The following is a 15,708-nucleotide window of genomic DNA, read 5'->3' on the forward strand; positions in this document are numbered from 1 at the left end:
ATTTCTTTTGTTTTGAAAATAATGAAAAACAATACACAGAGAAGTTAAGTGACCTAATGATGACCTCCGGCTTAACTAAGATCAGAAGCCAATTATTATATCAACTTTGACTTTTAGCTTTGAATAATATACAATGGATAAATATTAACAGTTTCAGAGCAGCCTTTCAATATAAACCCACATTTACATATTTATAAGTATATGTCATGTAATACTGTATGAACAATTTATGTTAAAAATGAAAGTTAAATGGCTATAAGGCTAGGTAGGTAACATTATAAGAAGTGGTGGTGACATTGGCTAGATATATTCCAAATGAAATTATTTTAAAATACTACATTGGCTAGGAATGGTGTTGCCCACCTTTAATCCCTGGGACTCGGGAGGCTGAGGCAAGAGGATCATAAGTCCAAAGCCAAATTTAGCAACTTATCAAGGCCCTAAAGCAACTTAGTGAGACTCTGTCTCAAAAGAAAAAATGAAAAGGGCTGGGGATGTAGCTCAAGTGGTTAAGCATCTTGGGGTTCAATCTTTTCTATAAATCAATCAATCAATAAATGCTACACTGACCAAAGAAAATATATACATGTTTTGGCTAGAGTTGGCCAACTTATTATCTTTGCTTTATAAGGATTAGACTATTAGTAAACAGTATATTTTGTTTGTTCACACATAACTTGAGAACTCATGATGAGACCTCAGTTGAGGGATGGTATCGTATACTGCAGTAAGCACAGTATTGTATACTATACTAGTTAAGGCAGACTGCCTGAGTTTGAAGCCTGACTCCAACTCAATAGCTGTGTCTTTCGGGAAATTATGCAAATATTCTGTCTCAGTCTCTTCATTTATAAAACCAGTACACTAATATGATTTACTTCATGAGACTGTCATAAAGCAAAAATGTTTAGAAAAGTATCTGGCAAAAAAATAAGAGCTACATAAGTTACCAATCTTACAATTATTGTTTAAATAACTCCCATGCACAGGAGGAGGTAATTCTAGATTTATTAAGTGAAAAATTTGAAAGCTTTTAGACTTTGGCTAAATTATAATAAATTATTTTTCTACTTTGAAGCTTTAATTGGTCTAATAAACTAAGAAGGAACACTTAGCATGAACCACTTCCTTTATGAAAGTCCAGGTAGGTAGTTTCCTTTTGGGAACTACCATGACAACAGCCTATTAAATACAGCATCCTTTGACTGGAGCACACCTTATATCATTTTTATTTAGAATTGGATGCTAGAAAATTACTTCTTCTATTTTTGTGATTCCTGGCTCCCATTCACAATCAGCCTGTGGCAGAGGGAACAGGAACTGGGTAGTGACACTGAGCTATTGATGGGAAGGCGTGTTTGGGACCTCATTCCCTTCCTCCAGAGGCTATTCTTAGCTATGGGGGGAGGTGAACTGGAGCTCAGCACTTCTTAGGTGCTCAGAGGTCATCATTTGGGAGAAAGGAGGAAAGAACTTGCAACTGGTAGAGGCTGATGTGAGTGAGGGCCAGAAGGAGTCACGTGGCTCCTAGGGAAAGTTACCCTGGGGTACAAAGGATATGAGAGTTCTTCATGATTTCTACTTCCCAGAGCTTTCAATTTGTACTTTTAAGGTGAAAACTCTTGCTGGAGGTTCTGCAAGGCGTAACTTTAAAGCTAAGCTTGGACATCCCAAACCAGTCCATGAGTTAAGGGGCAAGGTGGGCAAGGGAGGTAGGCAAGGGAGGGGGACTTTGAGGACTGGTTGGGCCAGAGCTAAGTTCAATGTACAGAATTTTGAGGGAGAAAAATGACAAAGATCAAAAGACAAGTTCAAGCCAAGGGCTCTTGATCAACTGAAAAGTAAAAGGGGAAACACAGGTATCATCTGGACAGATATTGGAGCTAGCAGATGCAAGTTGAATAGTAAATAAGAACTTTCACTTGGGAGCAGTCCCCTGCTGGGGAGCCTACATCTGGCCTGCTAGTTCCTCAATGCATTCCATATGGATTAAATCCTGTTGGCTTGATACTACCTTCCAGATCAAAGGACATTTCTAAAAATAGCCTTTCTTTAAAGAGCTGCTTGATGAATAAACAGAGCAGGCAAGAAGCCTACAACCTGTTGGATAGCTCATTGTCTTAGCACAGAAACCCATTTCCTGCCCAGGCTGACAAGGCTAAGAGATGCAGATTGTCCTCAAGGAAGGTGAAGCTTGGAGTCCCTGCCAGCTCTCCTTAGGGCTCAGATAAGCTCAGGCAGTGAACACTCTGGCCCTATTCCTGTGGCCCAGCAGATGTGTTGGCCCAGCAAATGTGTTGGCTCCAGCTGCCCAAGGAAATAGGAAGAAAGCAGTCATGGAACAATGGTAGGGTCTGGCAGCTGAGAGGAAGGAATATTCATTTGCTTACTCTTGGCATCCGTGCAAATAGTAACCAACCCTCCTCTCTCAAAATCTTGCATCCTCATCACACTCACTTCTGAGATGTGAAACACAAGGACTATTTCTTTACCAAATCAGTTGCTTAAGAAAGAATATACTGTAGATTTCTGGCAAAAACCCAAGTGCACACAGTTTAAAAGAAGGGATTAACACTTGAATGAATACCATCCTCAGGCCAGCCACTGAGCTCAGTGCTTTTACTATCACAATCTTTTTTCAGTCCAAATCATGACCTGGTGAAGCAGTTAGTATCACCCTTTTACCAATGAAGCAACTCCAAGGGGGTGAGAATGGTGTTAGGTCTTGGGTCAGTGGAGCCTATGGGAATCAAAATGCCAGGTTCTTCTTATGTCTTGATGCCACACTGGAGCCAAGGGTAAGAACACATTGACTGACTAATAGGGAAGGCCGAGAAGCTCAGCTGGTCTCTGAGCCTTCTTGGGGAGTTATGCAGAGCAGTGTGCTGGCTTGATAGGAAGCCAGACCCACAAGAATGCCACGTCTGTGCTACCAACCTGTTCCACCAGCCCAAGTATTGCCACCCACATGGGGCATGTTGTCTGGGTCCTCCTTCCCGTATTTAGGGGAGCTCACATCTTCTCCACTGTCTCTGTTGATTGTTATCTAAAAATGAAGAAATGAAATATTATCACTATCCTGGGACCAACACCAGAAATTGCATGACAGAAAGAATTCTTTTCCTGCAAGTCCTTAAGGTATCTCATAATCTTAGGCTATATACATGACAGATGCTGTTTGTGTCTGGCAAAAATTTCCTTAGTTAGCCTCCATCTAATTGGAAAGAAGATGAAGTACTTTTTTAACAAATTCTTTTTATAAAAGAAAAGGAAATGGGTGGGGTTTCAGCTTCAGAATTTCCCTGGTACAGAACATGCTACATTTACAAAAAGAAGGAGACCTCCGAGACACAGAGAAAATGGATCTCAACAGTCAGACACTTTCCCAGCCATTTAAAAAAATCACCACCTTGCCGATCAATCTCAGTGAATAAACCTACATTTTAGTCATTTCATTTTTAAAGAAATTCCATTACTTTGAGAAATGCTATTTTATATAAAATATGTAGAAACAAAATCAGAAAATGCATATATATGTGGCTCAGTGGTAGATTTATGTTCTATTCTCCTACATATATCAAAAGTTGCTTGTTTATTTTTTGGACCCACTCCAATGTTACGGTGTTTTCTATTTTTCCTAATTTGTCTTTATTTTAACACTAAATTTATGATTCCTGCAATTCAAACAGAAAAACTGGCACTTTAGTTCCCCCTATTTCCAAAGCTCTTTCATTTATTTTAAAGCAACATACCAGAATATACACACCCCAAAATGAGGAATGGTGTTCAGAACAGTTCTTGCAATTAAACTGTCAGTGCTCAGACCATTTTTGGAACTTCCCCTGTCACTCTACCTGGCACTGACCTCCTGTGGTTGATTCACTGGACCAAATCTGGTTAATAAGGTGATGAGGTGGGGTTTTAGTCAAAACCCATGTGCAATTCAATAATGAGACTAGTTTGCTTACATGGAGTTTGACTCTTCTATAAGCCAATTATAAAAAAAGAAGTTCCAAAAATAGTCTCAGCAGTGATCGTTTTATTGAAAAAACTGTTCTGAACACCATTCCTCACTTTGTATGTGTGTGTGTGTATGTGTGTGTGTGTGTGTGTGTGTGTGTGTGTGTGTGTGTGTGTTCGTTCTGGTATATTATTTAAAAATATATAAAAGAATTTGGAAGAGGTGAAATGAAAAGCAAATTTCACTGTGTCTTGTACTTTCATCAAACATTATTTATCTCCTTTAGACATTTCACACACTCCAGTTAGTCTCCTCTGAGAAAATAGATTTTAGGTACTGAAATTAATAGCCTAAGGCAAAAGAAAAAGCACCACTAATAGCTTCCATAGTTAACTCCAAAATCATGCTTTTAAAGTTGCAAAGACACCTGTAGTAGCTATCAGTGGGGCAGAAAACAATGTGTAAGTGCTGAGAGAAATGAACTGATGTGCTCTTTGTCACCTGTGTGTCTTGCCATGTCATCTGCTGGGAAATGGTGCTGCTTGCATTGACCACAAGGCAACCCCAACCAACCCCAGGTGGGGGCCTAGACATGTTGGAAAACTTACTAATTCTTGAAAAAATAATCATTTGCCAAACCCTGATTTATTTCAGAGAAAAAATGCCATAAAATTCTAGAACTATTTAATTAAAAGTAAGCTGATTTAATTTGGGGTTGTCTTATGAATGCTGTTATACTCAAGGAATATATTTCTCTAGGTGGATTACATATGTACATGTCAAGGATTGGTCAAAGCCATTTTAAGGTCTCTTTGACATAAAGTTTCATAAAAGGGGCAAGCAGAAAGGCTCAAAGAGTTCAACTCAGAACACAAACTCAAACAGATACCAAGGAAGGACTGTCACTTGAGGAAGTTTATTTCCTGGAGACAGATGTGTGCTATAGAGCCACTGGCCATTCTACTGTCTGCTGTCATTCTTGTGTTGAGAAGCATTTGTAAAGCATTTCCCTTGAGAGGTGGTTTCATCCAGAAAAAGCTCAAGTAAGTCATTCTAAAGACACAGAAACTACTGAATTTACTTAAAGGAATCAAAATTTTCTTCAAACCAGAAAATATGGCTTTTTATAACTTTTGATAGAACCTGATACACAAGCTAAAATCCTTGACGTGTTTCCTAAAGTGGACACCCTCTACTTCCTTTGAGGTATGTGGGCAGTGATCCTAAGAATCATTATCCTCTCACTTATGAATTTAAATGGAAAAAAACATGGATTTTGTAAACTATAAGTCATAATGTTTCAGAGTAAAGCAACCCAAAGCCAGTACAGGGAAGGGACATGACTCACTGAAGCCCTATAATTCTGGGAAAGGCCCATATATTTTAAACTCTTCCTTGAGCACAACCTTTAAAAAAATCAATGAAATGATATAAATAACCAGGATATAATTTTAGAAGACAAGTTAGCTCTTGGAAGTATGAGTGGACAACATAGTTGCTTACCATTTTCCATCTAGTTGTTACCAAGCAGAAATTTCTACTTGCCTACACAAAATCCATTCTTTCTTTCTTTTGAACAGAATCAGATGAATCATGGAATTAAGCAGCAAAATCCAATTCCCCTGTGCAGGTTCTAGAGAATTGGTCTAGGGGAAGTCATGTGACCTGAGATGTCAGAGAAAGTCTGTCAAGAGGCTTCTAGGAAAGCTTTCCCTCCCAGGTAAGAAGAGAACATCCTGGGGAAAGCTTCTGACTATCCTGAATGCACTATTTTCTCCTACCTCCACTGCACATGTGTGCACACCGAAACACACATACACCCACTGCCTGCCTTGGGACACAGGTGAGTTTGGACTTGACGTACAGAGCTGTATCCTCCACCTGGAGACCAAGTAGTGACAAGAAGGTGGCAGAGTGAAGGAAGAGTGTATTCTTCTTAAGACACTTTTGAGCTAGGTATCCTGCCCTGGAGTCACTTAGCTTTTATCCTCGACATAAACAAACAATAAGTGTCCTTAGAGTTTGAGTCACTGTTAGTTGGGCTTTCTGCAAGTTGGACCCAAGGGCATGAGAACTAATTGATTCATCTATTAAGGGATGAATAAAAGGCAGCAGGGCAGAAGCTACTGTCTTGACTTTCTGAGAAGGTTCTACTTTTAAGAAGATATACCTTGAATTTTCTGACATTAAACACTTCCATAATTATATCAGATCAGTGATTGTACTTATTACAGCTGCCTACTATTTTCTTGATGGATTAGCAACCTACTGAATGTATCTATCCATTTGTTTTATAAGCACAAACACTCTTGTGCCTATTTGGGGGTGTATTTACAACTCACTAGGATACAGAGATGCATGAAAAAGGATCTTGGCTTCTATTAAGATATTGCATAAATGGAAGCAAAATCATAGCATGGGGTGATACAGGCCGTCATATGGTACTGACCACATCTGCCTGAATCATATTAGAGTCTGAGGTTATTCATACCCACAGAATAACTTTCTGTTATTCTGTTCTCTCACAGTTACAGAAAGGATGGAAGTTGCATTAACATGTACATAGGAATGATGATCTTTCATATGATGTCAGCTGGCTAAAAAAAAATAAAAAGCTAATCACCAGTTTTTAAAAGACTCTGTACTTTTACAATGACAATGCATGACAAAAATACCTTTGTCTCATAGGTAACTTTTCCAATTTTCATCTCTGGCAAAGCCATCAAATATGCAATTTATCTTCAGTTCTTGCCTGGCCCGTTGGTAACATTTACTTTCAAATACTCAATGACCTTCTGCCCTCTTTAATCCCTCACTACCTCTACAAAGCAGAGAAGACTCTGACTTTTGATCACTAATATCCACTAACGACACTGTAGCTGACATTCACTCGCACTAAATAACTAACCCTAGAAGGCAGTCATATTCTAAGTGTCTTTATTACTAATTGAGATTTGAAATCTTTTTCCTTTATTAGAAAGTCTAGGAATCAGAAAGAAGGCAGAGATGTTATGATGGGGCCTGGGGTTTATGAGGCCTTCCTTCTGGCCCTGATAAACCAATGCTGGGTGACTTGTGACATTACAAGTGATCAACAGTGGCTGGTCCCTGGTGTGTCCTGTATAAGCCCTGTCTTCTGGTGTAGATAGCTTTCTGTCCTTTCTCATGGGCTTCTTCAAGTCAGCCAGCAACCTCTCCCCTCTCTCTGGCTGGAGCCCTTTTCCCACAGTCCCTACCCAACCCCCTTATCTTACCTTCCTACTTCTTTCTGCCTACAAACTTCCAAAGACTTATATATATGCTGATTTCTGGCACAAATGTGTTTGGTAAATCTTTTTAAAAATTTGAAACTATAACTCAAAACATCCACTGTCCCAGTGCTCTGGAATGTTCTATGTATCCTGATCTGAGTTTACAGAGTCTTAGAGTACCTTCTCACTGGGAAGATGTTCTTCACTAGGAGCCATTAATATGTAACAAAAACACCCAGTCCAAGTTAAAATGACAGATTCCACAGGGGTGGCCTAAAAGGAGGGCAAAATACCAATTTACTAATATTTGACCATCAAAATGACAAGAAAAACATTTGGTGGGCCACACGGGGAACAACTGAGGGTAAGTGATAAGTTAAACTGCTCGCCCCTGAGGGTAGGGCGAGAGGATGGGTGGCCATTTTAAGATTATTCTTTTGTTTTGCTTCACTTTTGTTTTAAGTTGCCTGTCCCTGGAGATGAGTGAGACGGAAGAAAAACCGCTCACATCTGAGGAAAAACTATTTACGTCTGAGGAACAGATAGGGAGAAAGGACGGATGCACATTTCAGGAGGATAGAAAGGCTATTATGACTAGACAGGTTTTAGGAAAGGAAAAAGATTAGAAAAACAAGAAGAAGGCATAGCAGCACCAATACCAATGTCGATCCGTTCCTTGATCGACATGGGTTGGATTTTCAGAAAGGGCCACTGAGACAATAAAAATTACTTGGAAATCAGAAAGACCAGTGTGGGTTCCTCAGTGGCCCCTGACTAAAGAAAAGATACAAGCAGCCCATGACCTGGTCAAACAACAATTAGCGGAAGGACATATACAACCTTCTGTATCTCCCCATAATACTCCCATTTTTGTCATCAAAAAGAAATCGGGTAAATGGAGATTATTTCAAGATTTAAGAGCCATTAATAATGAGATGGTTATTATGGGACCTGCTCAGTCGGGGATTCATCAATTGTCTGCTTTGTCAAAAACTTGGTATGTTTTAGTTATAGATATTAAAGATTTTTTTTTCAATTCCAATTCATCCTGAGGATAGTCCAAGTTTTGCATTTACTATCCCTGCACTGAATCATGAAGGTCCTGATCAGAGATATGAGTGGAAAGTACTCCCTCAAGGGATGGCTAACAGCCCAACTATGTGTCAAATTTATGTTAGCAAAGTAATCCAGCCACTTAGAAATCAAAATCCTGAACTACAAATATTTCACTATATGGATGATGTATTATTGGCACATAAAGATAAAAACACATTGCTGGAATGTTGTGCCACACTTACAAATTTATTAAAAAATTATAATCTAGAGATAGCAATAGATAAAGTAGAATTAAATTTTCCAATTAATTATTTAGGAGTTCTATTATCCTCAACCATGGTCCGTCCACCAAAAATTCAAATACGAGTAGATCAACTCAAATCACTTAACAACTTTCAAAAATTATTAGGAGACATAAATTGGATAAGGCCTTATCTAGGTATACCAACAGGAGAGTTGGGACCTTTATTTGATATCCTAAAAGGTCCATCAGATCCAAATTCACCCCGCATGTTAACACCTGAAGCAAGAAAGGCATTAAAAATCATTGAAACATATATGGAAAATATGCATTTGGATAGAATTGATATAAGTTTGCCTTTATTATTTATTGTACTACCAACAAAAAATATTCCTACAGGAGTATTTTGGCAAGAAGGTCCATTATTATGGATACCTTTATCTTATTCTCCTAACACTATTCTTACTAGGTATCCTGAGGCTGTAGGACAATTAATACTCAAAGGAATAAAAGCAGACAAGGGAGTGTTTGGAATTTCTCCCAATAAAATTATTACTCCATATACTATGAATCAAATTGATGAGTTAGCTAATGAGTTAAATACTTGGGCAATAGTCATGTGCAAATCTAATGTTTCATTTGATAACCACTTACCATCTAATCCTTCATTGTCTTTTTGGTCATTGCATCCTATAATTTTTCCAAAAATGACAAGAAAAAAAAATCATGAATGCTCCAAATATATTCACTGATGGGTCAAATAATGGTACAGCAGCAATAGTTACACCTGATCAAACTTTTACATTTTTAGTACCCAAACAATCAGCTCAAAAGGTAGAGCTTAATGCAGTATTACAAGCTTTTGTGATGTTTAAAGATTCTGTATTTAATTTATTTTCCGATATATAGTTAATGCTATAGTATCCCTTAAAGATGCTGGTAGGATTTCCCCTTCCTCTACTGTTTTCTCTTTGCTTTCCACTATACAAAGTCTAATCTGGGACAGAAAAGACCCATTCTTTATAGGACATATCAGGGCACATACAGGATTGCCTGGAGCCCTTAGTTTGGGCAATGATTTAGCAGATAAAACTACACATGACATACATATTTTCTCTACACTAGAAGATGCTACAAATTTTCATAAAAAGTTCCATGTCAATGCTAATACTTTACAAAAGCGTTTTAAAATAACTAAGGAACAAGCTAGACAAATAATAAAACAATGTCAAAATTGTGTGACCTTTTTACCACAAGTTAATCTTGGAGTCAATCCTAGAGGATTGATACCTAACCATATTTGGCAGATGGACGTCACACACTTGCCAGAATTTGGAAAATTAAAATATTTACATGTTACAGTTGATACTTCTTCTGGATTTTTGATGGGCTCCCTTCATGCCGGAGAAGAAACTAAAGATGTTATAGCTCATTGCTTACAAAATTTTGCCAGTGTAGGCATTCCAAAACAGTTAAAAACAGATAATGCCCCTGGTTATACTTCTACCTCTTTTAAACAATTTTGCTCAACATTTGGCATTACTCATATAACAGGAATCCCATACAATCCACAGGGACAAGGCATAGTTGAAAGAGCTCATCAAACTATTAAAATGTACTTATTAAAGCAAAAAGAAGGAATTGGGAAGGGGTATATATTCCCCAAAGATAAACTTAAAATAACCCTTTTTACTCTAAACTTTTTAAATTTGGATTCATCAGGACTTAGTGCTGCAGAAAGGCATATGTGTCCAAAAAATGTACATAAGCCCAAGGTACTTTGGAAGGATATTCTAACAGGACAATGGAAAGGTCCTGAACCAGTAATTGTCTGGAGTCGGGGTTCTGTTTGCGTGTTTCCACAGGAAGAACAGCAGCTGATTTGGATTCCGGAGAGATTAACTAAAGCAATTTCTACAGTCCAAAAAGAAGATGATTTGGCTCAAATCCATAACAGCTGATATCCAGAACTCCAGTTTGGCTATCCTTACATCTGAGACAGAACCAGGATGCTGTTTTTAATATCTATTTTATTATTGCCCTTTCCCACATCATAAAGTTCTATTTTGTTTTTTGAGCTCATACAGACCTAGGTTAATGTTTTGATGATCAGTCCTATTTTTTGACTATAGAGTTTTTAAACATTGCAATGGAGATTTCACCTGTAAAAAGTTATAAGGCCTTTACTATTATGTTATGTGTTGTGTGCACACTTGTGTTTTATGTTGTATGTTTGTACGTACGTACGTATGTCCATATATCATATATGATGAGCGCTCATGAAAAAATGCATCCAAATATTTTTTTTATTCACATGATTTAACTGGTTTAATTTAAATTGGGTAAACAACTGTTGAGGATTGTTTTAATATGTGAACAAAAAAGGAGGTTAACAGATCTGTTTGTTTACTTTCACCTTTCCTTTTCATTATATTTAATAATTCTCTTCAAGATAATGTAAATTGTTAAGAAAATTGTTTTCTTTTAGTGCCTTCTGGAATGTTACATAATTTTTTCTTTAGCCATTATTGCCAGAATTCCTATCTTCATCCCAGTGCCGGTGAAGACAAAGATAAAACCAATCTACAGCTTCTGCAATAGCCATCACTGAACTGCTTGCAGAACTTGCCTGGACTATGTATCACTTGTATGCATTGTGCACTCACCTGTATGCATTGTGAACTATCTGTTGGTGCAGCGACTTGTGGTAGTGTTGGGGTATTTTTGCTGATGATGTCATCGGTGGTACAATTTTTCCAAAAGGAGCCGTCAATTGGCTTGGTGTATCTTCCTCCCTTCTGCTTGTAATGATCGTTCAGCTAAAATTTGGGGGCCAACAGAGGTGAGGCAAAGAACCTCACCCACCCCCCCGCTAGTACAAAGACCTATCCACAGGTGTGGCTGTATACTGGACCGGTAGTCAGTGACGGGTAAGATCCAATTGCAATGGTACCAACCTAAGACAGGAGGCTGACGCCTTGAGGTCAGCTCATCTGATAACGGGTAAGAACCATATGTACTATTGGACAACCTAAGGCAGGCACGGTCCCTAAGCCACATGCTTGTTGTTTAAACAGAGAGGGGGAGATGTTGAGAGCCACAGCCAAAGGGGCCCCAGCAAACTTTCAGACTTCCAGCTGATGATTGGCTCACAGCAGCCCCAGCAACTTCTAGCTGATTGGCTCCTCTGCCGGTGATGCTCATTGGGCTGTTTCCCCGCCCCTTCAGACTACGGAGCTGCTCATTGGGGGACTTTTTTTGGCTCCGCCCACGCGACCCAGCCAATCGGCCTCAAGAGCAGGAGGAGTGGGGGAGGTTGAGAGGCTTGTGGGAAGCCTGTGGTGGCAGTTGGGCTCTGAAGGTTTTCCTGAGGAGCTGTTTTGTTTGGCGTGTGTGGTTCTAAAAATAAAGTTCGTTTCTTTTGACAAGTGGCTCCTGAATTGTGCCCAGCCAGACTGTGGCATTTGACTATGTTTTTTATTCTCTGAGAAGTGTAGCTAGTACAGTGGCTTCTACTTTTAGCCTTGTACATAACTGGTCCTTAATAAGTATGTGCTAAATGCATCCATGGGAGGATGTTTGGTGACAAAATATTAATAGTTTAATTTGAATATAACTTTCTCCATAATCAGCTGTCACCTGGGTACCTGGTGAGACTCTTTCCTGTCTTGCCTGCCAGTCCATGATTGGTACCTGGCAGGCCACAGGTTAGCAGAGAGCCATCTTCTAATAAAATCAGAATACATGTATCCCCATCAGCTCTCAATTGTTCTCTAAATTCTTGACTTCCATTCTTTTTAAAAAATTAATTAATTAATTTATTTTTATTGATTTAAAAAAATAAATGACAGCGGGATGCATTACAATTCTTATTACACATATAAGCACATGTTTTCATCTCTCTGGTTGTATATAAAGTATGTTGACACCAATTTTGTCTTCATACATGTACTTTGGATGATGATGTCTATCACATTCTTACCAATGCCTCAACCCAGTTTCTGGTCAGAATCCTCACTAGTCCCTGGATGGGCTTTCTACCATGGCCTGTGAGTCTACAAAGATGGCCTCTTTACTTGCTCGCTCCCCCAAGGACAGCAGTTTGAATGGCTGTCCAAAATATTATAGGGTTGCAAAACTCATTCAAAACAACTTTTCACTTGACTAAGAGTGTATACTTATTTCATTCAATAGGAAGAAAGATAAAGATTTTTTGGAAATCTGGGAATACAGAATGCAGAATGCTGAAAATAAGAGGCTATTTCATGGGTTAAGATATTATACGTACAAATTGTTATGGGAAATCAAGTGTTGTTGTTGTTATCCTCGTGTGTAGGTGAGTGTCAAAAACAAATGTTCACAACCCACAGATACCAGGGACACCAAGAGTTTACTGGCAAGAGATGTTCCCCTCCTTCACCACCTCACAGGGGCACATTTAGTATTCCAAACATTCACAGGAAAACAACTGCTAATTAAATTCCAAGACAGCAGGGGTGGGGAAAACTGTCAGTTCTTCATAAATTCTACTTTTTCTACTTTGGCCTCTTATTTTTAACCTTCAAAAGGTTAACATTCTAATGCATCATAAGAAAATATGGGTGGGGGGACTACATTTTTAAAAAGATTAATATTTAATACTGGGATAAATCAATGACCACTCTCAGACCTCCATAGCCAAGGGAAGGGTTAGACACAAGGCAACCTTGGGTACAATGTTTAACAGTGTACAAATACTTTGGTTTTGTAATGTTCAAGGTGATCCCAGCAACTGACATTTCATACCATATACTTATATTATTATGATTGAACCTGAACTACCTCTCCTGGCATTTCCTGGCTGGGTGACTTTAATCTTATACTTAAGTTTTGTGCTTTCTCCAAAGAAGAAAGCTGATTTCTCAATTTTTGAAGCTTCTTTCTCCAAAGAAGAAAGCTGATTTCTCAATTTTTGACAGGTTATTGCAGCACAGTCCCTATGGAGGGGCATTTCTGGCTCAAAACTCAGCACCTGGTTTTCCATTTTCTTTGTTTCCACTGAAGTTACACCAGGCCCCTAGCTAACATTTCTACCAGCCATGCTTCACCACCTCAGGTAAGACAGATATTTATGAAGTTACTGCCTGTACTTCACAGGTCAACAGACTCCTCTGAGGTGTCAAGGAAAGCTAGTGAGAGAAGGGTGGGTACAAAAGCCACTCCCACCATTGCTCTGGGGAGAAGCAATGGGGATTTTTAATATGACCCAGGTCCTGAAGGTTCTTGGAAGCACCCATCATGACTATGTGCAACAGCATTTAGCTGGGTAATTATTGTCAGAAAAGACACTGACTGAGCATCTCTGGACAGGTTATTGCAGCACAGTCCCTATGGAGGGGCATTTCTGGCTCAAAACTCAGCACTTGTTTTCCATTTTCTTTGTTTCTACTGAAGTCACACCAAGCCCCTAGCTAACATTTCTACCAGCCATGCTTCACCACCTCAGGAAAGACAGATGTTTATGAAGTTACTGCCTACTGATGTTTACCCTGCATGTCCCTAGCCATTTCCTCAAGGTACTCAGAGTCCCTTTAAAACCTGTGTTGTAATGCCAGAGATAACAATCCCTTTTGCTTCCCACAAGCCCACAATTGTCACTTACATACTTTTTGGCAGTTGCTATGCATTAAAACTATTAACCAGAATACAACACAGCAGCATAAGGCAAGGCAACAGAGAAATGAGCAATCTGCATTGCACACACACAACTCAGGAGTGGGTGGAATAGCACTCAGTGGCTGAGAACATTCACAGTTGTATTTTGATGCTCACTGTGGGAGGGAGCATTTCAGGTTGTTGCATTGACTTAAAAGGCTCAAATTAGCAAAAGGAGCATAAGCAGGAGTCATGTATTAAGTAATGGCAATGTACTTTTATTGTAGTGCATCTACGTATGTGTGTATGTGCATACTGCATACATTCACACACATAGTTTTTTTTTCTGGGCTGCTAAGTCTCCTCTTTTTAAAGTTTTTTTTTAAAATTATTTTAAAGAATATATTTCAGTGACAAAATCATACTGCAGTGAATCAGGGTGTGGCACGTAGGAAGAGGTGGCTAGGCATGTAAACTAGGATGAGCTCTAGATGCCAGTGTCAGATGGTAGGAATAGGTCTCATTCTCCTTGTCATATGCAGCCCTGCACAGACCTGGTGCAGCACAGAAGCTCAGAGACTCTGGTGAGTAAGTGAATGACAGTTACTGACATTGCCACTATAGCCATGTCAAGGACACAGAATGGGCACACTGGTATACAGGGCTCCAAGAATTTGTAAAAGCTTGATATTTGCTCTCCTGAGACTTAAGGAGGCAAGTTGCAAAGCAGGAATTTGGGGATAGGAGAAGAGTCTTATTAGATCTGGGGCTTGGTAAAACATTCTTCTAATTTTCAGTTGTGAAGGCTCTTGCTATCTGAGCAACAAATTTGGAACACTAAATACCATGGGTAAAGCTTTCTAATTAAATTTAGCACACAGTTAATGACACAGAGTTATATTATGGATCATTGACATTGAGCTACACACTAATTACAAACAAACAAATGGCATAATGACTGTAATCAATTAAGGATTCATATAATCAAACATTGAAGAGTTGGTCATTTTATCCTTTGTTCCTTCACCAGTCTGAGTCTGTCAGGTTCCACTTATATCATGAAACTCTTACTCCTAAAATGTCTGAAGTTCTGGATGTCCTTTCAATTTTCCCATTTCTGCCCTCAGTGGTTCCTCTTCTCCTTGCAGCCCATTCCATTAGTTTCCCACTAGGCCCATCTCAGGATTCCTTCCAGAGAGCCACTGAGGCCAGGAAGGTTGAAAGCTTCAGACAGCACAGTGTTTGGGATCTGGATAAATTTGCCATGGACATCATGGAGAGGCGATTTACAATGAAAAGTGGATCATACAGAGGGGAGAGGAGAAAATACAATGTAGAGATTATAAATTAATCTAGGATCTCAGAGGGCTGAGCTGGGCAAAGAGGGTAGCAGTCAGACTTCCTCTGTATCCCCCCATGGTCTGCATTGCTGTGCAATTTTTTTATGACACTTAGGAATTTTCCACTGACATCACTGGACCCCATGACCTGACACTGTAATATTAGGGTTGTACAGCCATTTGAGGTAGCTTAAAAGAACCCTGGTTTTCAGAAACACTTTGTCT

The 15,708-nt window shown here is 39.1% G+C and overlaps 1 protein-coding gene across 1 annotated transcript in view; it reads right to left on the reverse strand.

The window, feature by feature from the left end:
• The window catches only part of LOC144253298 (von Willebrand factor A domain-containing protein 8-like), a 57,062-nt gene extending 45,832 nt beyond the window's left edge, over nucleotides 1-11,230 (reverse strand). The window contains exons 1-2 of the mRNA XM_077795199.1: nucleotides 11,176-11,230; nucleotides 2,938-3,046 (exon numbers count right to left, since the gene is read on the reverse strand). Coding sequence (XP_077651325.1) covers nucleotides 2,938-2,977 — 40 coding nt within the window. The 5' untranslated portion in view covers nucleotides 2,978-3,046; nucleotides 11,176-11,230. The remainder of the gene's footprint in view (nucleotides 1-2,937; nucleotides 3,047-11,175) is intronic.
• Between the last annotated feature and the right edge of the window lie 4,478 nt (nucleotides 11,231-15,708).

Source organism: Urocitellus parryii, chromosome 2 (genome assembly GCF_045843805.1).
Source record: "Urocitellus parryii isolate mUroPar1 chromosome 2, mUroPar1.hap1, whole genome shotgun sequence".
NCBI classification, from domain to species: Eukaryota; Metazoa; Chordata; class Mammalia; order Rodentia; family Sciuridae; genus Urocitellus; species Urocitellus parryii.